We start from the raw sequence: 26,123 nt of genomic DNA, 5'->3' as shown, positions 1-26,123 counted from the left end.
GGCAAACCATAGATGGCAAAGGTTTGCCTGAAGTTCTCCACTGCCTGCAAAGTAAGACATTAACTTCATTTCATAGATGTCTAGCCATTTTGAGTGTGAGTCCACTCTAAGTAGGAATATTGTGCCCAAGAATGGACCTACAAAATCAACGTTTGTGTGTGTGAGGTGTGTGTGTGTCAGTCAGTCATACACTAATGAACTAAAGGGAGGAATCAGTCAATTGCTTGAGATAGGCAGTTATTATATGGGAAAGAAAGCACACTGAAGTGGAGCAATCCAGGTTATCAGTGTATTTTCGTCCAAGATTCTGCTGGTCTGTATGTATTGAAATTATATCTGTTAAGTTAGTCCAATACGTTGTGCATTATCTGGAAGTGTTTTCTATATAATTACATCATCAAAATTGTGTGCTAATGAAATCAATGTTTTATGATGATTTCAGTGTCAGTCTTTTTTAAAGGGACAGTATCCCAGTTGATCCATCTAATTTGTAATTTTAAAATCATTACAAAAATTATTTATAATAATTAGTTCACTCAAATGTGCTCCAGCCTTTTCAAAATGATTTAATGTACTAAAGGATGCAGATTTAACCAAAGCAATGAGAAGAGTCAGGTAAAAGAATATGGACTAGGCAATCGTTATTATTGAAAGACAATTATACAAAAATGAGCAATAAATTATTCTACCCACTCTTAACAAATGAACAAATATTGTTTTTTTGAGCACTAGGACACATAGAAATTTCCACTTTAAAATCAAATAAAACATGATTAAGAACAGTTCATGGCATCATAGTATCTATTTTTTGATCCAAGAAGCCACTACACTAGTTTACAGTGGCATCTAGTGGCAGAAATAGTTTTGCAATAGAATAGTACTTTGGCCTGGATTTAAAGGTGGGATATTTCCCAGCTCTGTGAACCCAAATTGAAGAAAAGCAGCTCTGAAGTTGGATTTTTGTTCTGGGGCTGCAGGGTGAAATGGGTGTTGGGCCTGCTACTCCCAGAACAAATGCAGAGGCTGCTGGGCACAAAGGAGAGCTTAGCTGGAAGGTTCTATGCTCCGGTACTGTGTAAAAGATTTGAAAAATATCCCTCCGCTCGTGTACCCACCCCATACCCTCCTTGCCAACCTATGCTCTTGTACCCCATAACCTCCCATATCCCATGCTAATGTATATGTCTCTACCCATCCTAATAATGCCATACTTTCCAAGTCAAGCTAAGCCCCTATACCCATCAGACATTTTTTCAAAAGTTTAAAGGGCAGGTCTTTTAAATGCCATGGCAACTTTAAAATTCCCTTTGAGATTTGCTTTTGCCAGGTCCCCTTGACAGTTCTAATAGCTCTTAAAAGTCCTGAACGGTCCTCTTATCATGTCCACTTGACAGTTCTGATGGTCCTTATAACAGCTCTGATAGATCGCTTTGATAGGTCCTTCTGACAGTTTTGATAGTTGATTTTGACATCGTTCCAATGAGCTTGACAGTGTGTGCACTTTTTATGCACATTTATGCCTATGTTTAACACTTCAAAAAAGTATCCAACCTAACCCAAAGGGTGTCTTGCCTCCCCCAAAGGTGTCCTGGGACCAGATCAAAAGAGTATCTTACCATTCCAGAGGGCTACCCTGGTGATATAAATCTGTATAAATGAATCCTCCAAGTTCAGACCAGCTTTTATCTGGTCCAAAGTATTCATGCCCAGTTTCACACTCCTGGCCTATCAAAATCCCACTTGAGTGGAGGCAGCTGATGAATTAAATGGTTATCTACCTCTGTAAACTGCACATGCCTGACTCCGTTCCTGCCCTGCGAAAATAGAAATGCCATGTTCAGGGGTAGGACTTAGGATTTCCGGGCTCATCTGCTGTTTTCACCACAAAGAGAGGCTCTCGATCAAGACAAAAATATAGACCTAAATGGATCAGGACCTAGAGACTCCGCACTGGTAAAACTAGACAAAATATACATTATAAATTTTCTACATCCGCTATAAAAGAAGGTTCATGATCTGGTCCTCATAATAACCGTTTAATTAATTTTGTCACTTCTTAACTTTGCTTGAGAGATGTACGCAGAAGCAGCAAGATCCAGTGATGCCCTCATTAAATATGACAGGAACATAAAATCATGTTACAGAACACCAATCAAATTTCCTGTATTTAGTATTTATAAATTAAATAACACCTCTTAATAAACCTTACTGCAAAGCCATTCTTGTTAATTAGCTGTTTTTGTTAGCTTAATAGATTCTTGAGGTTTCCATGCTTTTTCTGAAAACTGGATAAAAAAACACAGGTTTGGACCAAAATGCAAATGTATATTTTTATGAATAGAACTAGACAGGAGCCAACAATTATCATGCTTTTTTTTAAACAGATTGACAACTGAGTAAATTAACAAACAATATTAAAGGACTGATTATACTTCAATTAGAATCATTAAAAATTTAAGTTATTTGACGAACAGACCTTACTTTGAACAACCTATGTTGGTCTTTTTCCCCTCTTTGAAGTATTTCCTTAAATAAAGCATCTACATTTTAAAATCATCAGCATTGCATTTTTCAAAATAGGTACCTGAATAGAACAGGTTAATTAAAAGAATGGTGTTTCTGCTAAACAGGACAAAAATGAAAAGATACAGATTCTTAAATATATGTTTTGGAAAAGGCTCGAGTGACTTTATTGCAAAATAAGTTTGTTTTTGAAGGCCCAAGTTGCAAATTGCTGAGTTAGTTTTATAGGGTATTGGTTATAAAGAATTGAGCTTCTCTGGGGCTTTGTTTTGGTGGAAAAGGACATCTTAAGATGTTTTTCAGTGGAATTTTCTATTATAGAACATAGAACAGTACAGCACAGAACAGGCCCTTCGGCCCACGATGTTGTGCCAAGCTTTATCTGAAACCAAGATCAAGCTATCCCACCCCCTATCATCCTGGTGTGCTCCATGTGCCTATCCAATAACCGCTTAAATGTTCCTAAAGTATCTGACTCCACTATCACTGCAGGCAGTCCACTCCACACCCCAACCACTCTCTGCGTAAAGAACCTACCTCTGATATCCTTCCTATATCTCCCACCATGAACCCTATAGTTATGCCCCCTTGTAATAGCTCCATCCACCCGAGGAAATAGTCTTTGAACATTCACTCTATCTATCCCCTTCATCATTTTATAAACCTCTATTAAGTCTCTCCTCAGCCTCTTCCGCTCCAGAGAGAACAGCCCTAGCTCCCTCAACCTTTCCTCATAAGACCTACCCTCCAAACCAGGCAGCATCCTGGTAAATCTCCTCTGCACTCTTTCCAGCACTTCCACATCCTTCTTCTAGTGAGGTGACCAGAACTGCACACAATATTCCAAATGTGGTCTCACCAAGGTCCTGTACAGTTGCAGCATAACCCCACGGCTCTTAAACTCCAACCCCCTGTTAATAAAAGCTAACACACTATAGGCCTTCTTCACAGCTCTATCCACTTTAGAGATCTGTGGATATGAACCCCAAGATCTCTCTGTTCCTCCACAGTCTTCAGAACCCTACCTTTGACTCTGTAATCCACATTTAAATTAGTCCTACCAAAATGAATCACCTCACATTTATCAGGGTTAAACTCCATTTGCCATTTTTCAGCCCAGCTTTGCATCCTATCTATGTCTCTTTGCAGCCTACAACAGCCCTCCACCTCATCCATTACTCCACCAATCTTGGTGTCATCAGCAAATTTACTGATCCACCCTTCAGCCCCCTCCTCTAAGTCATTAATAAAAATCACAAAGAGCAGAGGACCAAGCACTGAACCCTGTGGCACTCCGCTAGCAACCTGCCTCCAGTCCGAAAAATTTCCATCCACCACCACCCTCTGTCTTCGATCAGATAGCCAGTTACCTATCCAATCGGCCAACTTTCCCTCTATCCCACACCTCCTTACTTTCATCATAAGCCGACCATGGGGGACCTTATCAAACGCCTTACTAAAATCCATGTATATGACATCAACTGCCCTACCTTCATCAACACACACAAAAATTCAATCAAATTTGTGAGGCACGACTTGCCCTTCACGAATCCGTGCTGACTATCCCGGATTAATCCGCATCTTTCTAAATGGTCGTAAATCCCATCCCTAAGGACCTTTTCCATCAATTTACCAACCACCGAAGTAAGACTAACCGGTCTATAATTACCAGGGTCATTTCTATTCCCTTTCTTAAACAGATTCCCTTATCTCAAACAAGAGTACATTTAGCTGTGATTTCTGAAAATTTTGTCTTGTCATTTTAATCCACATTTTGTTTCTTCTTTGTATAAATAGTCTAAAATTTGAGGAATAGCAATGGACCAGCTATGCTGTCGTCAATTGCTGTAAAATTATTCTGTTAACTCTAGAATACTGTGAAGAGGAATATATTGTGTGGAATTTTCTAGCCATTCACGCCTGAGCGCCAAATTCTCCGTCCTCGCTTGCAGCAGCGGCAGGGCATGAATGGCCAGAAAATACTGGCCAATATCTGCAGAAAGTATTCAAAATCACATTTCTGTATCTCAAAATCATTTAACTTTGAGACAAGACCGTATCCTCTTTATATCTCATCCTTTTACTACAACTTGAATCACAGTATGATTATCCAGCTCATTTAGGAAGAAGTGGATCTGTCTCTTTAAAGTGTCTTTCTTGAATGTTTGTACCTCATACCCTATCCCTTCAAACCTCCATTACTGAAGCATTGCCCGTTGTTGATACCAATGTCCTTGTCCATGTCAAATCCTGTCAGTTTTTGGATTTTATTTAAATATATCATTCAATCATAAAGCCAGATATAATTAAATGAGTAATTTAGCATGTTAGTGTTTATATATTTCTTGTTGTATGACTGATATTAAATGTTGCAGATAATATTAATGCTGATGCTCATAATAATGGCATCAGCTGTTACTAATGCTGTGAACCTTCATTTTGTTTTTAAAAAAAAGACTCAAAACCCAAATTGATCACAATCAGCAATGAAATTTACAGGTTGATAATAAGTACTTTGTAAATTAGTTAGTTGTTAGTGTAGTTAACTAAATCTAATTAACCAATAAAAGAGACCCAGTGTGTGATAAAAGCTACATTCTGTGGGAAAGGTATAGCAGGCCAAATCCTGTACAACATAGAACATTAAATGTTGGCTTTATTTTGTGTCTGACCATTAAACACACTGCAGTGTTTATTGTATTCTCAGGTGAAGTTAATCTGGTTAACCCAGCATATATTGTTAGGGGAAATGTTCATTTCAGTTTTATCTACAAATAGTTACAGTGAAAGGAGTAGAAATATAACCTCTGCATTTGTGTTTTGGAGTCTTAAGAGCAACTGATCCTGAACTGAAAAGTCATTAAAAAGAATTGTGATTATTTAATCATTTTTGTCAGTGATTTATTAGATGGATGTTCTTATCATTGATGACAATTGAAGTAGGACGTTTAATATTTAAAAACACTGCCAGACGACTTTATGGAGCCAATCAGACAAAAAATAATGGTGAGCCTAAAGAGATGTAGGAAGGGCAACCAAAAAAGACAGATTTTATGGAGGACCATTCAGTTTTATTGCTGACTGGCCTTTCAACTGAAGACTAGTTTTCTTTAGCTATTTGTGATATTTAGCTATTTGTTTACAAAAGTCAGGTTTCCTGTTTTGCACTGCATACAACAATCTATTTTTCAATAACATACACAATTGACATGTACATCGCTACATGGCATAATTTCCTATCTCCTGTTCCTTTATCACATTTAGACTAAACTGCTGAACAAATTTCTCTTTTAGGGCCCAATACTAGTTGGCGTTATACAGAAGATATAGGAGCAGGAGTAGACCACAAGGCTCATTAAGTTTTCTCCACCATTCAATATGATCATGGCTAATCTTGGGCTTCAATCTTCTCACTTGCACCGGATATCCCTTAATTCCATGACAGACCAAACATCTGTATACTTCAACCTGAAACATATTCAATGATGGAACATCCAGAACCTTCCATGGTAAAGAATTCCAAGGATTCACAACCCTTTGAGTGAAGAAATATTTTCCTCATCTCAGTCATAACTGAGTCGGACTCCTCCTCTAAGACTTTACCACTGTGTGTTAGATTCCCAAACCAATGGAAACAATCTGTGTCCACCTTCAGAATTTCATAGCTTCCAATGAGGTCACCTGTAATCCTTCCAAACTCCAGAGAACATAAACCCGATTTACACTCCCTCATTCCAGGGACCAATCTTGTAAATCTTTGCTGTACCACCTCCAATGCAAGTATATCTTTGGAAACCAAAACTACACACACTACTCCAGATCCGGTCTCACCCAAATCCTGTACTGTTCACCTTCCTTTCAGAACTATCATTTTCAATATGCTCCTCAAGAATCTCACCCCGACATTGTCCAAAACACTTGATTGTTTAATTTTATTTTCACAGACTTCCAAGTTAGGATATGGTCAGCAGAGTTCTGGATGACCTCATGTTTGCATTGCTTATAAAGTTATAAATGCTACATCTTAATTTTTCAAATTTTGGGTATTGCTATAGGCCAGGAATCACATAGGCCAGAACAGGTAAGAATGGCAGATTTTATTCCCGAAAGGGCATTAATGAAGGACAGGTGGCTTTGTACAACTAATTACTGATGCTAACTCTTTGTTTCAAATTTATTTAATTAATTGAATCTAAATTTCCCAGTGGCCATGGTGGGATTTTTAATTCATGCCTTCCAGAGCACTCGTTGAGAGGCCTCTGAATTGCTAGTCGAGTAACATAACCACTATACTACCTTATCCCAATGTGGCCAAATAAAGCAAGTCAGAACTTTGATAAATTTACTCACAAGCTAAAATATCCAAGTAATAATTATACTATATATTTTTAAAATTGAAGCTTCCATATTAAAAAACAGGCATTATACAATTGAGTTATGTCACATTTAATGAAATAAAAGAATCAAATTTGCATTCTACTTTCCCAGATAAAAGATGAAGCTTTTACTCAGCATTAGTATCAGTATTGATATCAGATACTTGCTTTTAAAGTAAATATTTTAATTGCACATGCCTGCATGTTATTCTAAAGAAGGATGAGCAAACCTCAGACTAAGCTAGACTAATATAAAATGTGACAGGTTGCTATAAGCACCTGTGTGTGCCATGGAGGGACCAATGTCACATTTTCATCAGTCAAGCTCAAAACGGGTTACATTCCCTGACAGTGCCTGAGCTTGCCTCTTAATTATGATGGAATTTGCATGCCAGCAAGTGTTTCTGTGGGCAGTTTTTGTTTTGACTGATTGCTATATAATAAATGTCCCTTTTGCACGCCTTTTGGGACAATAGGCCACACTTCCAGACGGGCAATGCTTCAGCAATTGCACAGCATCAGTGTTTTCTCTCACGATGAGCACCATGCTTCCTCATACTCATGGAATGAAAAAGGTAAGATTGAGTTGTATCAGTAAGTGATGAATGGTTTAAGCCCTGAAGCTAGCCTCCAAGCAAAATACCAATTAATAAAAGAGAGATTCCTTGATAAAATGATATTGTTTTAAATATACAAGTATATGCCATTTTCTGTTACCAACTTTATATTGTTTGGCCTACAATTCATGAACTGAAAGTTTTTGTCAGATTTGAACTTTCCGACTTGGACAATGTTTCGGTAGAGTAGATCAGCACATGAGTACTAATAATCTCATCATAAGATATCCAAGATTTGTTTTCACACCTGCTTTCCTAAATTTGGCGAATCAAACATTTAACCACAGCCACTACCTTTTCAATACATACAACAACAGCCGGACTATTAACTGTATCAGGCCTTCTAATGTCATCTGTTGGTAATTAGACTTGTTCAAGCACATTTAATTTTTTAATGTTTTGCACCAAATGTTTCTGAAGTCACAGGCTGATAATGTTGTGGTGAGAAAATAGGGCATCTGAAACCTGAGTGACCGCAACCAATTGTATATTTCCTTAACAATAACAACTTGCATTTATATACCTCCTTTATCGTAGTAAAATGTTATTTTTAAAATCTCCAATTAATATCTGAAGAAATAAGACTGCACATATATAATAATTAATTTTCTGTGCCAGAGAAATTGATTGATAGTAATATGCAGTTACTATTTCGTTAAAAGGGTGCCTTTGCTTGTAATGACAAGGCTTAAATTTCTGTGGTGAGTTTTGTTCATAAATACCATGCAAATATAGCAATTTCACGGTATTCAATGCATGTCAATGGTGAGGTAGACCTTGTGATGCTAACAGTGGAGCAGTGTAACTTGGACAGACAATTTCGAGTACTGGCATTTAACCATATATTTTCTTCTTGCCTAAAGTTATTGTAGCTTTTATGCATAAGTAACAGCAATTGCCACTAGCTACACCATTATTCTGAGAGCAGATTCTAGACCAATGCGTTTGTCAGAATTGAAACATGCCAAACCCTCCAGTCTGTTTGGACACTCTAAACCAGAAAAGAACAAATACATACATAATGCAGCAAAGTATTCACATAATACTTTTCTGAATAATTAGGGATTTTTTTCTCTCAGTCTCAGCCCAATTTTTAATTCTTTATAACTATGTTTAATCACGACAGATAAATTACTTTTTTACAAAATGGGTCGGGGCTGAGTTCATTCCTTAAAAAAAGGATTTCCTTAATACTGGGATTGTGTATGTGGTAGTGTGGCCCCTTTAAGGGACGATCCTTCACAGGTCACGTGACTGCGCTGGAATCAATGGAGCATGAGCACATGAACCTGGGCCAATCAGGAGCGAGGGTGAGCATTCCTGGGGCTGGAGGGCTTCAGTTGGAGTCAGGGCGTTGTTAGGAGTAGACCTGTATTAGTTGTGCTGTGACACCCTTCATTGTATATAGTTCTTCTTATCAATAAATCCTTTACTTAGTTGTTTGCCACATCCGAGTCGCCTCGAGTTATTACACTGGTGACGAGGAAAAACCGGATCAGTTGTTGAAAGCCTGCAGTGCAGAGTTGGAGAGAGAGGAGAGTGATCACTTGAAATCGAAGTGCTAAAAGCTAAAGACTCTGTCTCAAGATGCCATTGTTTGGGAAGATAGAGCCATTTAACCCAGAGATCCAGACTTGGGGGCAGTATATTGAGAAGCTACAATATTTCTTCATGGCAAATGAAATATCAACCAAGGAGAAACAAAAGGTAATACTGCTCACAGTCTGTGGCCCACAACGTACAACCTGGTTATGAGCTTAACATCACCTTTCGCCCAGGTAGCCAATTTAGTTAAGGATCACTAACCCCCAACCTTCCATAATCATGCAGAGATGCAAATTTCATTCTGCGGCTAGAGAACCAGGAGAGACGGTCTCCAGCTTTATAGCGGGTTCGAGCTTTTGTTGGGAGACATGTTGAAGAGCCATTTAGTATGTGGGGTCAACAACCCCAACACCCAACATAAACTGCTTGCTGAAATCAAGATTTCACTGGAGAAAGCAGTAGAGATGATTTGATTGGATTTGACTTATTATTGTCACATGTATTGGTATACAGTGAAAAGTATTGTTTCTTGCGGACTGTATAGACAGAGCATAACGTTCATAGCATAGGAAAAGAGAGTGCAGAATGTAGTGATACAGTCAGAGCTAGGGTGTAGAGAACGATCAACTTCATGCAAGGTAGGTCAAAAGTTTCATGGCAGCAAGGAAGAAGCTGTTCTTGAGTCATTTGGTACGTGTCCTCAGACTTTTGTACCTTTTTCCTGATGGAAGAAGGTGGAACAGAGGATGTTCGGATGTATGGGCTCCTTAATTATGCGGTTCTTAATTATGGGGTCCTTAATTATGCTGGCTGTTTTTCCGAGGCAGCAGGAAGTATAGACAATGTCAATGGATGGGAGGCTGGTTTGCGTGATAAATTGGGCTACATCCTCGACCCTTTGTAGTTTCTTGCAGTCTTGGATAGAGCAGGAGCCATACCAAGTTGTGATACAACTGGAAAGAATGCTGTCTATGGTGCATCTGTAGAAGTTGATGACAGTTGTAGTGGACATACCAAATTTCCTTAGTCTTCTGAGAAAATAGAGGTGTTGGGTTTTCATAACTATAGTATTAGCATGGAGGCAATTAGGACAGGTTGTTGGTGATCTGGGCACCTAAAAACTTGAAGTTCTCACTCTTTCTACTTCGTCCCCATTGATGTAGACGGGCATGCCCTCTACTATGCTTCCTCAAGTCAATGGCTATCTCCTTCATTTTGTTGACACTGAGGGAGAGATTATTGTCTTTGCACCAGTTCACCAGATTCTCTATCTCTTTCCTGTACTCCTCATCATTGTTTGAGATCTGACCCACTCTGGTGGTGTCATCAGCAAACTTGAAAATAGAGTTGGAGGGGAATTTGGCCACACAGTCATAGGTGTATAAGGAGTATAGTGAGTATAGTATGGTCCAAGCAACTGAGTGCATTGAGCTAGGCTTGCAGAATTAGGTGAAGCAGAGGGTGCTGCAGAGCCTAAAAAGAGTCGTTCAGCACCGGGGTCCCTTTAAGGGACGATCCTTCACAGCCTTCGTGAGCGGGCTGGAGCCAATAGATTGAGAATGTGCCAATCGGGAGCAAGGGCGAGTATTCCCGGGGCTGGAGGGCTTCAGTTGGACTCAGGAAGTTGTTAGAAGAAGACCTGTATTAATAGAGCTGTTAAACCCTTTGTTGTGTATAGTTCTTCTTATCAATAAATCCTTTAGTTAGTTGTTTGCCACGTTGAGTCACCTTGAATTATTACAGTGTAGTTCACCCTTAGGAAAATAGTAAAATACACAAGGATATTAATGACTAGAGGCCATGACGAATAAAAATGTTGATTATTCAACAAGGAGGGGTGTGTTCAAGTGATTTCATGTGTTTGAGGGGAGCATCCAGCATCACAGCATGTATGACTGTCAGTTTACAAACCAATCGCTTTCATTCCGTAAAACTGGCATTTGCAGTAAAATGGTACAATGTAAAAACAGGATTTATCTGCATTTACCAAATAGCAGGATAGGAAATATTACCCCACATCTTTATTAATTAAGCTATTGACTATGGTTTTATCCTGAAGAAGTGTAGAAGGGTGGTTTTGGAGCAGCATGGCCTCTGATTTTCTCATGGCATAGGAATCTTTGACTGCAATTTTATCTGATAGCAAAGTTTGGGAACTCTTATTACAAACCAAATTCCAAATCAAAATGCTCTCAACTGAGACCAAACTTATCCCTGTCAACAAACAAACAATGCCTAAGTTCAGATCACAGATTTCCAAATCAGTCAGCATTCATTCATAATGCAAGAGTACCAACGATGATGTAAATATATTTTCCACAATTATCTGGCAAATTTGATGAGCAAGATAGTATAATGCTATAACAAGATGAAAGGTAATTTTAAGATTCTCTTTTCAAGCACAAAGTTTTGATAAGAAACGCATAAAGAACACACTTCTAAAAATTGAGCTATGTGGGCATTCAATTTATTATCGCTATTCCCCTTTAATTTTGCTGCTGTTATACCTCGTGGCAATTTTGCTTGGAAGAAGGGGTGTGAGCAGTTTCTTGATTTTTCCATAATGCCACACAATCAGGGTAGGTATGTTCCAGCAGGATAACACAAATTCTGAACATCTCATTAATATACATCAAGTCTCTACCTGGTGGTCAGCACAGTTGTAAGCTGCACTGCTCTTTGAAATGCCTGTGTAGGTTTTAATCTGGGGATTTGTCCCAGGGGTGTTTTTACTGTTCTTATTCCAAACAAATCATGAAAATACTTTTTTTATTTCAAAATCAGATAGTGTTAATTACAATAAAAATATTATTTGTATTTTATGTTATAAATATCTAAATAGTATATAGCAGCGATTGAATAGTGACTAGTTTTACTGCGCCATTCAAAAATAGTATGATTATTAGGCCTCAGCTGGTGAATACCTCAGTAATGAATCCTATAGGAAAGTGTGATCATAACATGACCGAATCTCTCATTCTGTTTCAGAGTGAGAAATGCCAGTCCATCGTTAGCATCTTAAACATTGATAAAGGCAATCAAACATGTATGAAGACAAACTAAAGTTACTGGCTAAGTAGGTTGAGAGGAAAGGTGCTAAAGAGCTGTGGTAGAGATTTAAGGAGATATTTGTTAACACTCAACAAATATATATTCCATTGAGGAAGAAATACTCCCCAAGAAGGATGGGCTATCCTTGACTGACTATATCAAATTGGGAATAAAAAGGCATACATTACTGTGAACGTTAGTGGTAGACCAGAAGGTTAGAAACATTTTAGAAACCAGCAAAGGATGACTAAAGAAAACAGAGGGAATATGAGAAAAACTAGCAAGAAATATCAAATATCACACAGTAAGATCTTCTACAAGTTTATAAAAATGAAAAAGGTTGCTAAAGGGAGCATGGGTTTCTTAGGGGGTGAAACTAAGCAATTAATAACAGGAAATGTGGAACAAGCAGAGACTTTCAACAAGTATTTTGTATTTGTCTTCACAGTGGAAGACACACAAAACATACCAAAAATAGTAGAAAATCAAGGGAAGGAAGAACTTAAAACAGTCACTACCACTGAGAAAATGTAATGGGAAAGCTAATAGAATTTAAGGCTTGACAAGTTCCGTGCTCCAGATGGCCTGCATCCTAGGGTCTCAAAGAAATGGCTGCAGAGAAAGTGAATACATTGGTGTAATCTTCCAAAATTCTGGAGTATCTAGCAAGGACCCAGAAACTGGGAAACTGCAAATGTAACACCTCTGTTCAAGAAAGGAAGAAGATAGAAAGCAGGAAACTCTAAGCCAGTTAGCCTAACATCGGCAATTTGGAAATGCTAAAATCCATTTTAAAGGAAATGGAAAAATAATAATATCAGGCAGAGTCAACATGGTTTTGTAAAAGGAATATCATGTTTGACAAATTTATTAGACTTATTTGAGGATAAGGGGAACCAGCAGATCTAGTGTATTTGGATTTCCAAAAGGCATTTGTTAAAGTGCCACATAAAATGTTTATTAAGACCCCTATTGATGTTATATGCAAGGGCATCTCAAAACTCAGAAGGGTAACTTTGAACATTGGCTCTTAATCATTTTTCAATTTGATATAATGCGAGGAAAGATATGTGAACCAGTGAGGAAATGTTAAGTCTTGTAATCATTCAAGTAAAAGAATGTTTATTACTTGTAAAAACACACAACGAGAAAGACCACAATACAGAAAAAGTACGCTCGACTACAATAATGCTACACACACAAACAGTATCCTTGAATTAATCCCATTCCACATCTATCTATATTCCTAAATTCTGAGAAATATCTAATGTCCCAAAAAAATCATCCAATACAGTTTATCTCTATGACCGAAATCCAGCAAAATAGTTGCCACACCCAAGTCTTTAAGTTTGGTAAACCTTTCTTCTAATTCAGCATAGACTTCCTGAGTTTTACAAGCAGTAGCTTCTAGCATAGAATCCTGCTTTTGGGAGTGCTTCTGTTTTCAGCTGGGCATGACTATGATCATAGCTGCTCATCAGCTGCTTCTCTGCAGTACAGAGCTAACTCTGCTACTAATATACTGCCATTTGATCCCTTTTGATCTCAGTGTTTCTAAACAACTTGCATTAGAAATCAGGTTTTTAGTATGGCATGCATTCTTCTGTCCCACTTTGAACTAATCTATTCTGTAGTTTTAACACTTACTATTCTATACTTTATTGTTCCCCACTTCACTTATATAAATATCTGTTTACCCTGCTGCTAAGCTAATTCACATATCAAGACCCCCCACACAGCTATACTCTTATCAATTCCCTTTTATCCAATTCTATAAACTTTATTTTATCCAAGCTTCAATGTTTATTCAATTCTTAAATATTTATTCAAGCTTCTTGACACAAGATAAGAGCTTATGGTGTTGGGGGTGATATATTAGCATGCATAGAGGACTGGCTAACAAACAGGAAACAGACAGTCAGGATAAATGGGTTATTTTCTGGATGGCAAACTGTAACAAGTGGAGTGCCAGAAAGATCAATACTAGGGCTTTAACTATTTATGATCTATATTAATGATTTGGATGAAGGGACAAACTACTGTAGCCACATTTGCTGAGGAAACGAAGATGGGTAGAAAAACAAGTTGTGTGGAGGATGTAAAGGGTCTGAAAGTGAATATAAATAGATTACATTAGTGGGGAAACATTTGGCAAATGGAGTATAATGTGGGAAAAAGTGGGGTCGCCCATTTTGGCAGGAAGTATGGAGAAGCAGAATACTATTTAAATGGAGAGGGCTGTAAAATGCTGCAGTGCGAAGGGATCAGGGTATCCTTGTACATGAATGACAAAAAAATCAACATGCAGGTACAGCAAGCAGTTAGGAAAGCAAAAAGGCTGTTGGCCTTTATTGCAAGGGAAATGGAGTTTAAAAGTAGAGAAGTATTGGTATAGTGTACAGGGCATTGGTGACACCACATCTAGAGTACTGTGTACTGTTTCGGTCACCTTACTCAAGGAGGGGCATACTTGCATTGGAAGCAGTTCAGAGAAGGTTCAGTAGGCTAATTCTTGGAATGAGGGATTTGTCTTGTGTGGCAAAGTAGAGCAGGTTGAGCCTACATTCATTGGAATTTGGAAGATTGAGAGATGAACTTATTGAAACATATGATTCTGAGGAGACTTGACAAAGTCGACGTCAAGAGGATGTTTCCCCTGGTGGGGGAATCTAGAACTAGGGGACAGTTTAAAAATAAGCATTTAATACTGAATGAGGAGGAATTTCTTCTCATGAGGATCATTAGCATTTGGCATTCTCTTCATCAGCAAGCATCAGAAGTTGGGCCATTGAATATATTCAAGGCTAAGTTAAACAGATGTTTGATTGACAACAGAGTCTAGGTTTATAAGGAACAGACAGGAAAGTTAAGGCCATAAGTCACACTAGCCATGACCTTACTTAATGGTGGTGCGAGTTCAAAAGGTTGAATGACCTACTCCTGCTCCTATTTCTTATGTTTTTATAGATCTAGTAGTAACTAATCCTAGTACACAACTAGCAAACAATTCAGAAACAGGAGTTATAGCATATCAGAAATTCTGGAATCATACGCATATAAAACTGAAGAACATTAATACTGAGAAGAATTGTCACTTTTAATTGTTCCTTGATCTTGGATGATTTTATTATTCACTGCTTTCATGCAGAAAATAAAGAAAATTCTTTTAACCGGTCCCGAAGTTCCAGTGTCTCCAGCATTGACAAAGAATCAAAGGAAGCTATAACTGCTCTGTACTTCATGGAGTCCTTCAGCCGAAAGATGGACTCTACCCTTTCACCATGCCTATGGGTTGGTACCAGTTTGGGTACGGTGCTAGTCATCTCCTTGAACATACCTCCAGAGGAACAAAGGCATTCAGAACCACTCATGGTCTCTCCCAGCGGTAAGATTTTGTTTGTATTTAACTTGCAAAGTAGCTTCTCATTATTAATTCCTTCTTGGGTAAGTTCAAAATATATTTCTTGATCTTGACATCCAACAACAACAAAAACAACTTGTATTTATGTAGCACTTTTAGCATAGTCGTAGTGGACTTAGTGACACATTGGCCTCTCGTGTTGTATTAATATAAGTATGTAGGTTGCATTTCCACCTGCCCCAAGAGCCTCCCCTATCCCAATAGAACTTCCCCTGAAACTGGCAGTAAGCCCTTGAATATAAGCATAGAGAAAGCAGTCTCCTTGGTGAGAATTTTGCCAATCTGGACATAAGAGTCTATGCAGAAATATTCTCAGATGCCTATTGCAGCGCAAGTACTGAAGCAGCATAATATTTCCGTGTATATTTATGATTTGGTTACATACAAGGAGTTTTTTCTGGAAAGATTCAAGCTACAACTGGAAATATTCTATGTTTGGATCAGAAATATACATTATAATGCTTTCAATTATAAATTTCTTATAATGAGAGTAACTGAATTTGGCAAATTGGAATTCTTTTTTGCAAGCAAAATTAAAATATGTGGCATTGTGCACATTCCATTTGATATGCATGTAATATTAGAACACTTATTTCAGTTCATTTTGTCAAAGTATGATCAGGTGTAAATGTTAATATTTTCATATTGGTCAAATTCTGGTATTAAATTTCACTAATGATGGTGCTAATAGGCATTACATATAGTTTGTTTGATTTTTTCAGGAACAGTGTTAATGTTGAAAGGAGCGCTACTAACATTTTCCTCCTTGGATTCTATGGGCTGTTTAATACACCCTCCATATGAGGTATGGAGAGATCCAAACAGTGAAGATAAAGATGATAAAGGGCGGAAAAGAAAACTAGTAACATTTTCACCATCTTCGTCTCAGGAGATGGGAGATCACCAGTATGTCGTTCTATGCTCAGAGAAACAGGCCAAAGTTTATTCCCTTCCATCTCAAAGCTGTCTGTATGTGCACAACATCACAGAGACTTCCTTTGTGTTACGTGCAGATGTCGTAACTATGTGCAACAGCATCTGCCTGGCTTGCTTCTGTGCTAATGGACATATCATGACACTAAGGTAATTTTCATATACTCTAAATAACTACACTTGGTTTCCCTACAATAATTTCTTAATTTCATTTCATCTATTTAGTATTGTAAAGTTGTATTTTTTAAGCTTTTTCATGAGAATTTTTTTCAACATTTTTATGTATTTTCTCCCCTTTTCCATTTCCAAACTCCCAAAACTACAAATCATGTGTTTGGGAAATTGGGGAACATGGTTCCAAACATCCTTTTTTTCCCCTGAGTCTAACGCCAGAGCTTGAAAATAGCAATTTACCTTTCACTCTCTCTTCAGTTCCTTCCTTAATCTATTTTACGAAGCTTTTGCCCATCCCTGGTTCTAGCATCTCCTAATCTTTGCTTGGCTTTTCCCCATAGCAGTTTGGTTGACACCACTAATCCAACGTTGTGAGGAGCTCACATGATCCTGCACAACTCCATGGACTACTACTCTATACTGCTACATATTTGAATTTAAATCCCATCAATAAATCTGGAATTAAAAGCCAGTTTCAGTAATAGTGACCATGAAACCAATGCCGACATAAAAACCCATCTAGTTCACTAATTTCCTTTCGGGAAGGCAATCTGCCATCCTTACCAGTCTGACCCCAAACCCACAGCAAGGTAGTTGGCTCATAAACACCATCTGTAATTGCCTAGCAAGCCACTCAGTTGTGCCAAACCAATGCAAAGTCTAAAAGGAAAAAAATCAAATAGACCATCTGCATCAACCTAGGCACCAGAAAGGATAATAACAAGCTCAGCCCTGTCAACCCTGAAAAGTCCTCCTTGCTAATATCTAGGGTCATGTGCCAAAATTGGGAGAGCTGACCCACAGGCCAGTCAAGCAACAGCTTGGCAAAGTCATACTCAGAGAATCATACTTTACGATGTCCGAGGCACTATCAGCAGCATTCTTGGGTATATCTTGTCATACTGGCAGGACTGATCCACCAGAGTTGGCAGCAAAGTGGTATACAGTTGGGAGAGAGTTGCCAGGGAGTCCTCAACATTGACTCCAGACCCCATAAAATCTCATGGTATCAGATCAAACATGGGCAAGGATGCTTCCTTCTGATTACTACCTGCTGCATCCCGCAGTCCAGTGTCCCAATTATCCCCTATTTATGTGTGTTCAAGTACCCATCCCCTGTTTCCCCAATGTAAATGACATTAACAAACGATAACAATCTATCAAGACATTGACATCCTCCTGTGGACCTCAGTATCACATATGTCAGTCTTCAACTAATTTGATTCACTTTACATGATATTAAGAAACAGCTGAAGGTACTGAATACTGCTAAGGTCACAGCCTCTGACATATCTCAGTAGAGATAGGCGAGGTGATGAATGAATACTTTTCTTCAGTGTTCACCAAGGAGAGGGGCCATGTTTTTGAGGAAGAGAAGATGTTACAGGCTAATAGGCTGGAGGAAATAGTTGTTCGGAGGGAGGATGTACTGGCGGTTTTGAATAAACTGAAGGTCGATAAGTCCCCTGGGCCTGATGAAATATATCCTAGGATTCTTTGGGAGGCAAGGGATGAGATTGCAGAGCCTTTGGCTTTGATCTTTGGGTCCTCACTGTCCACGGGGATGGTGCCAGAGGACTGGAGAGTGGCGAATGTTGTTCCTCTGTTTAAGAAAGGGAATAGAAATGACCTTGGTAATTATAGACCAGTTAGTCTTACTTCGGTGGTTGGTAAATTGATGGAAAAGGTCCTTAGGGATGGGATATACGACCATTTAGAAAGATGCGGATTAATCCGGGATAGTCAGCACGGATTCGTGAAGGGCAAGTTGTGCCTCACAAATTTGATTGAATTTTTTGAGGAGGTAACTAAGTGTGTTGATGAAGGTAGGGCAGTTGATGTCATATACATGGATTTTAGTAAGGCGTTTGATAAGGTCCCCCATGGTCGGCTTATGATGAAAGTAAGGAGGTGTGGGATAGAGGGAAAGTTGGCCGATTGGATAGGTAACTGGCTATCTGATCAAAGACAGAGGGTGGTGGTGGATGGAACATTTTCGGACTGGAGGCAGGTTGCTAGCGGAGTGCCACAGGGATCAGTGCTTGGTCCTCTGCTCTTTGTGATTTTTATTAATGACTTAGAGGAGGGGGCTGAAGGGTGGATCAGTAAATTTGCTGATGAGACGAAGATTGGTGGAGTAGTGGATGAGGTGGAGGGCTGTTGTAGGCTGCAAAGAGACATAGATAGGATGCAAAGCTGGGCTGAAAAATGGCAAATGGAGTTTAACCCTGATAAATGTGAGGTGATTCATTTTGGTAGGACTAATTTAAATGTGGATTACAGGGTCAAAGGTAGGGTTCTGAAGACTGTGGAGGAACAGAGAGATCTTGGGGTTCATATCCACAGATCTCTAAAGTGGATAGAGCTGTGAAGAAGGCCTATAGTGTGTTAGCTTTTATTAACAGGGGGTTGGAGTTTAAGAGCCGTGGGGTTATGCTGCAACTGTACAGGACCTTGGTGAGACCACATTTGGAATATTGTGTGCAGTTCTGGTCACCTCACTATAAGAAGGATGTGGAAGCGCTGGAAAGAGTGCAGAGGAGATTTACCAGGATGCTGCCTGGTTTGGAGGGTAGGTCTTATGAGGAAAGGTTGAGGGAGCTAGGGCTGTTCTCTCTGGAGCGGAGGAGGCTGAGGGGAGACTTAATAGAGGTTTATAAAATGATGAAGGGGATAGATAGAGTGAATGTTCAAAGACTATTTCCTCGGGTGGATGGAGCTATTACAAGGGGGCATAACTATAGGGTTCGTGGTGGGAGATACAGGAAGGATATCAGAGGTAGGTTCTTTACGCAGAGAGTGGTTGGGGTGTGGAATGGACTGTCTGCAGTGATAGTGGAGTCAGACACTTTAGAAACATTTAAGCGGTTATTGGATAGGCACATGGAGCACACCAGGATGATAGGGAGTGGGATGGCTTGAGCTTGGTTTCAGATAAAGCTCGGCACAACATCGTGGGCCGAAGGGCCTGTTCTGTGCTGTACTGTTCTATGTTCTATATTCCAGCTATAGCACTGAAGACTTATGCTCAAAAATTGGCTGTGGCCCTAGCCAAGTTATTCCAATACAGCTACAAAACTGGTATCTATCTGGGAACATGGAAACTTGCTCAGTTATGTCCTGTCCATAAAATGCAGAACCAATCCAACCCATCCCATCCAATTGCTGTCCCATCAGTTTACTCTCGATCATCAGCAAAGTGGGGGAAGGGTTCATCAACAGTGCTATCAAGTGGCACTTAGCAATAACCTGCTCATTAACACTCAGTTTGGGTTCCACCAGAGCCACTCTACTCCTTGGTTCAAATATAGGCAAAAGGGCTGAACTCAAGAGGTGAGAGTGACTGCTCCTGACAGCAAGGCAGCATTTGACCAAATGTGGCATCAAGGAGCCCCTGTAAAACTGAAGTCAATGGCAATTGGACTGACTCTCTGCTGGTCCGAGTCATACCTAGCACAAAGAAAGATGGTTGTGGTTATTGGTGATCAATCATCTCAGTCCCAGGACATCACTGCTGGAGTTCCTCAGGGTAGTGTCCTATGCTCGACCATCTTCAGCTGCTTCATCAATCACCTTCCTCTATCATTAGATCAGAAATAGGGATGTTCACTGATGATTGCACAATGTTCAGAAACATTTGCGACGATTCAAATTCTGAAGCAGTCCATGTCCAAATGTAGCAAGATCTGGACAATATTCAGGCTTGGGCTGATAAGTAGCAAGTAATGTTCGTACCAAACAAGTATCAGACAATGACTATCAAACATAAGAGAGAATCTTAACTATTTTCCTCTTGAAGTTCAATGGCATTGCACGCAATATCAATATGTTGGTGGTCAGCATTGACCAGATAGTGAACTGGATCAGCCATAAAGATACTGTGGCTACAAGAGCAAGTCAGAGGCTGGGAATTCTGTGGCGAGTAACTCACCACCTGACTCCCCATACCCTGTCCATCATGTATGCAGCAGAAGTCGGGATTTTAATGGAATTTTGTCCTCTTGCCTGGATGAGTGCAGCTCCCAGAACATTCAAGAAGCTGGACACCATCCAAGACAAAACAGCCCACATGATTGATATCCCATCTATCAGCTTAAACATTCACTCCCTCCACCACTAACACACAGTGGCAGCATTGTGTACCATCTACAAGCTACATTGCAACAACTCACAAAAGCTCCGTCTATTGCATCTTCCAAACCCACAACCTCTACCACCTAGGATAACAACGGCAACAAATGTTTGGGAACACTACCACCTGCAAGCCACCCACCATCCTGGCTTGGAACTATATTGCTGTTCCTTCGTTGTCGCTGGATCACAATTCTGGAACTCCCTAACAGCATTGTGGATTACCTACACCTCATGGACTGCAGCAATTCAAATAGAAAGCTCCCACCACCTTCTCAACAGCAAGTAGGGTAGGCAAAAAATGCTGGCCTAGTCAGCGACACCCACATCCCATGAATGAATTAATAAAATAATTGAAGCTCCAAGCATGATTCACAAGATCATCTATGATTCAAATCTTTATATTACTCAGAAAATAGGAACAGGAAGAGTCCATTCGGCCCTTCGAGCCTGCTCCACCATTCATTATGATCATGGCTGATCATCTAGCTCAACAGCCTGATCCCGCCTTCCCCCCATTCCTTTGATCCCCTTTGCTTCAGGTGCTATTCTAACTAGTTATTGAAAACATTGTGTTTTGGCCTCAACTACTTTCTGTGGTAGCAAATTGCACAGGCTGACCAGTCTCTAAATTTCTCCTCATCTCTGCCCTAAACGGTCCTGTATCCTCAGACTGTGACCCCTGGTTCTGGACACCCCCAGCATCGGGACCATTCTTCCTGCATTTACCCTGTCTAGTCCTGTTAGAACCCCTCCCTCATTCTTCTGAGCTTCAGCGAATACAATCCTCACTGAATCAATTTCTCCTCATACATCAGTCCTGCCATTCCAGGAATCAGTGGTAAACCTTCCCTGCACTCCTAGAGCAAGAACGCCCTTCTTCAGATAAGGAGACCAAAACTGCGCACAGGTTGACCTCACTCAAGGCACTGTATAATTGCAGCAAGACATCCCTGCTCCTGTACTTGAATACAGTAAGCGTTTTAACAACACCAGGTTAAAGTCCAACAGGTTTATTTGGTAGCAAATGCCATTAGCTTTTGGAGCGCTGCTCCTTCGTCAGATGGAGTGGATATCTGCTCTCAAACAGGGCATACAGAGACACAAAATCAAGTTACAGAATACTGATTAGAATGCGAATCTCTACAGCCAACCTGTACTTGAATCCCCTTGTAATGAAGGCCAACATACCATTTGCCTTTTTTTACTGCCTACTGCACCTACATGCTTACCTTCAGTGACTGGTGTACGAGGACACGAGGTGGCGGCACGGTAGCACAGTGGTTAGCACTGCTGCTTCACAGCTCCAGGGTCCTGGGTTCGATTCCCGGCTCGGGTCACTGTCTGTGTGGAGTTTGCACATTCTCCTCGTGTCTGCGTGGGTTTCCTCCGGGTGCTCCGGTTTCCTCCCACAGTCCAAAGATGTGCGGGTTAGGTTGATTGGCCAGGTTAGAAATTGCCCCTTAGAGTCCTGAGATGCGTAGGTTAGAGGGATTAGCAGGTAAAATATGTAGGGGTAGGGCATGGGTGGGATTGTGGTCGGTGCAGACTCGATGGGCCGAATGGCCTCCTTCTGCACTGTAGGGTTTCTATGATTCTATGATTCTATGACACCCAGGTCACACTGCACATTCCCCTCTCCTAATCTATGGCCATTCAGATAGTAATCTGCCTTCCTGTTTAGCTACCGAAGTGGATAACCTCACATTTATTCAAATTATACTACATCTGCCATTCATTTGCCCGCTCACTCAACTGGTCCAAATCATACTGAAGGATCTCTGCATCCTCCTCACAGCTTACCCCCCACCCGTTTAATGTCATGAATGACAAATTAGAGTGTTGTTCTTAAGTTACAACTTCTTACTAAATCTGGAGCTAAGCTAAAAGAAATTGTATCTGGTAGAAATTGCTTTGCCTCTGATTTAGTCTTTAAATACATCATTCACTGAACCGCTTGTGTCTAAATGCCATTGACATTTAGAAATGCCATCAGGGCAGCATGGTGGCACAGTGGTTAGCACTGCTGCCCCACAGCGCCAGGGACCCTGGTTCAATTCCAGCCTCGGGTGACTGTCTGTGTGGAGCTTGCACATTCTCCTCGTGTCTGCGTGTGTTTCCTCCAGGTGCTCCGGTTTCCTTGCACAGTCTAAAGATGTGTGGGTTAGGTTGATTGACCATGGTAAATTGCCCCATATTGTCAGGGGGAACAACAGGGTAATAAATATGTGGGGTTTGGGATTGTGGTCGGTGCAGATTTGATGGGCTGAATGGCTTCCTTCTGCACTATAGGGATTCTATGGACATCTAATTCTTCACTAAAACTTTCATTACCATCACTAGTTTCCCCCATTAAAAAATATTTTTGTTGTTCTCTCTTTGAGTGCTTTACCTTTCTTGGTAACGATATGCCATTAGTTTTCATGTTTTTATTCTAATTATTAATGCGAGATGATTTAATAACAAAATAAATGTAACTGGTGAATGGCCATTATAAAGTTTCATGGAAGATATTATGAATGAATGAAGCATTTGTGAGACTGGGTAGCATAGCCAGTACATTATATTGTGTTCATCAAAAGCAAATTAAAAACTCATTGTCGCTGGTAGAACAGAATTTGAGTATTGCTGAAAAAGAGCCATGCTGTCAAAGCTTTTTGTCTTGCAGTCAACACGATAAAAGCAAGACTGCCAAATTTAAAAGAGAACAACAATTTATACTGGATGAGAAAAGAGGTACTAAATTCAAGTTTATTTATTAGTCGCAAGTAGGTTTACATTAACACTGCAATGAAGTTAATGTGAAAATCCCCTGTGGTTGGCAAGTCGGCTCTGATTGATTGAGATGTTGCCACGTTGATTGCACTAGGGAGCTATTCTCCTCCATGCTTTTGTTTATTCAAGAAAGGTGCAATATTTTGACATGTTCCTTTTGCCTGCAGCCGACAGGTCCTTGCTACATTGCTACCTGTCATCTGCAGACAAGGGGAATATCTCCAGACATTGCACCTCTTCTGAATAAACAAAAGCATAGGAGACAATAGTCCCGTGGTGCATTCATCGTGGCAACATCTTGACCAATCAGACCAACTTGCTAACCAATCAGCACGCCTTTTATCCAGTGTAAAGTTTTGTTCCCTTTGAAATTTGACTCCCTTTGAATCTTGCTTCTGTCCTGATGAGTTCAAGATAAAAAGCTGCAACAACATGTCACTTTATTCAGCAAAACCTTATTCTTTATTGCTTGTCATCCCCTACAAAATAAAGTTGTTCTTTGGTGTTTTAAACTGAAACAAATATTCTCAGCATTGTTTACACTCTTTCAACCATAGCGTGCCAAGTCTTCGCCCATTGTTGGATGTAAACTACTTGCCTTTAACTGATATGAGAATAGCACGGACTTTCTGTTTTACAAACGGTGGGAAAGCTCTGTACCTAAGCTCTCCCACAGAAATCCAGCGAATTACTTACAGCCAAGAGATGTGTGAAAACCTTCAGGTAGGGCTGCTGTTCCATTTGGAGTTCTCATCAGAGATGGTGAATTTAAATGAGTCTTTCATGAGTGTCCGACAATTTATGAAGTATACAAGCAAGAATAATTTACGGTGTTTTCATTTTGAAAATAAGGAAAAATTGAAAGCACAGCACCACTTGGTGAAACATTTTCTTTAGTTTGCTGTTTGTACTGAATTTTGAACATTTCCAGGACATAATAGATAATGTAGTAGGTAGTAAGAACTTTTATTTTAACTGAAATCAAACAATTTAGTGCATAGTCTTAATCACCTTCAAATAAGCATCAATAAAATACCTTTCACTTGAATTGATCTGTCTGATCATAGCTTTGATAAATCAGCATGATAAACCAGCCTCCCATCCATTGACTCTGTCTACACTTCCCACTGCCTCGGCAAAGCAGCCAGCATAATTAAGGATCCCACGCATCCTGGACATTCTCTCTTCCACCTTCTTCCGTCAGGAAAAAGATGCAAAAGTCTGAGGTCACGTACCAACTGACTCAAGAACAGCTTCTTCCCCACTGTCATCAGACTTTTGAATGGACCTGCCTCGCATTAAGTTGATCTTTCTCTACACCCTAGCTATGACTGTAACACTACATTCTGCACTCTCTCCTTTCCTTCTCTATGAACGGTATGCTTTGTCTGTATAGCGTGCAAGAAACAATACTTTTCACTGTATGCTAATACATGTGACAACAAATCAAATTTGATTCTCAACCAACTTGAAGAACTGAAAGACATACCAAATGATAAGTTTGCAAATTGCATCATAAAATAATTTATGAATTAACATTAAAGTTAACAAAACATTTCTCATATGACTTTTTTTGACTGCCCTATGAAAAAAATGCAAGTTTTCAGTAGAGAATTAAAGATCAAATTGCTGTTTCTGACATTGACCCAGCTATCAATTGCAGTTGTTTGCGTGGACTACACCAGCTAAGATGGTGTAGTCCAGCTCCATGCTGCCAGTTGGTACCTACTGTGCATTGCAGCACTTCCAGTGCACAGAACTTTATCTGCTTTCCGAATATTATTAATTGAGAATGATAACTACTAATTGTAGCTTATGATTTGACTTATCATGATGCATTATTGCTTTTGTCATTGAAATTGGCTTGTCTAAGGCTACATTTATATTGGTCTAAATGTTGTGAGCCATTTGGCTACTGCCTGAATTGAGCAGGAAAAACTGAGTTCATGATACCTTAAGCAGATGCTGAAGGACACTGGTAATTCCAGTTAGGTTTAATTACATCGCTGCTTCCTGTCCTGCTACGGGAGTCCACAATACCAATTATAGTCAACTCACTCCTTATTAATTGCGTTAGTTTCATTAAACTGATTCAATTGTTGCATTGCTGCTAAAATATTTGATACTCAGCTGCCTTCTTGTCCACGAGTCTTGAAGTTATTGACTCTCTATACATTTACTTTTTCAGGAAATGCTTGGAGATTTGTTTATTCCTATTGAAACCCCAGAAGCCCAGAACAGAGGCTTCTTAAAGGGGCTGTTTGGAGGAAGTGGACAAACCTTTGATAGAGAAGAGTTATGTAAGTTAATGAGAAGATCACTGTAACTTGTCATCATTTGTGTTTCACAATTATCATACTTCAGATATTCCTTTACACAGTTTTGGTCAAGCACAAGTAGATTCCTCAATATTAAAATATTCAAAGTGATAAATAAAATTATGAAAAGACATCTTCAAATTTATGTTTTATATTATTATGATATTTTCTTAACCTTTTTTTATCAATTCATCTTCTCCCTTCTTCTGAAGCGTGCCAACAAAAGGAGAAATAATATATTTTTAAAAGTGTTATATGG

At 39.5% G+C, this 26,123-nt stretch overlaps 1 protein-coding gene across 2 annotated transcripts in view; it reads left to right on the top strand.

Moving 5' to 3' along the window:
* Positions 1 to 26,123, top strand: part of stxbp5l (syntaxin binding protein 5L) — a 437,021-nt gene that overhangs the window by 399,391 nt on the left and 11,507 nt on the right. For both annotated transcript variants that reach the window (XM_078232988.1, XM_078232987.1), the window contains 4 exons: positions 15,261 to 15,497; positions 16,256 to 16,616; positions 24,104 to 24,269; positions 25,735 to 25,846. In XM_078232988.1, the coding sequence (XP_078089114.1) occupies positions 15,261 to 15,497; positions 16,256 to 16,616; positions 24,104 to 24,269; positions 25,735 to 25,846 (876 nt within the window). The remainder of the gene's footprint in view (positions 1 to 15,260; positions 15,498 to 16,255; positions 16,617 to 24,103; positions 24,270 to 25,734; positions 25,847 to 26,123) is intronic.

The sequence above is a fragment of the Mustelus asterias genome, chromosome 17 (assembly GCF_964213995.1).
Source record: "Mustelus asterias chromosome 17, sMusAst1.hap1.1, whole genome shotgun sequence".
Lineage (NCBI taxonomy): Eukaryota > Metazoa > Chordata > Chondrichthyes > Carcharhiniformes > Triakidae > Mustelus > Mustelus asterias.
The sequence above is the reverse complement of the archived record's forward strand: the minus strand, read 5'-3'. Positions and strand labels throughout refer to the sequence as shown.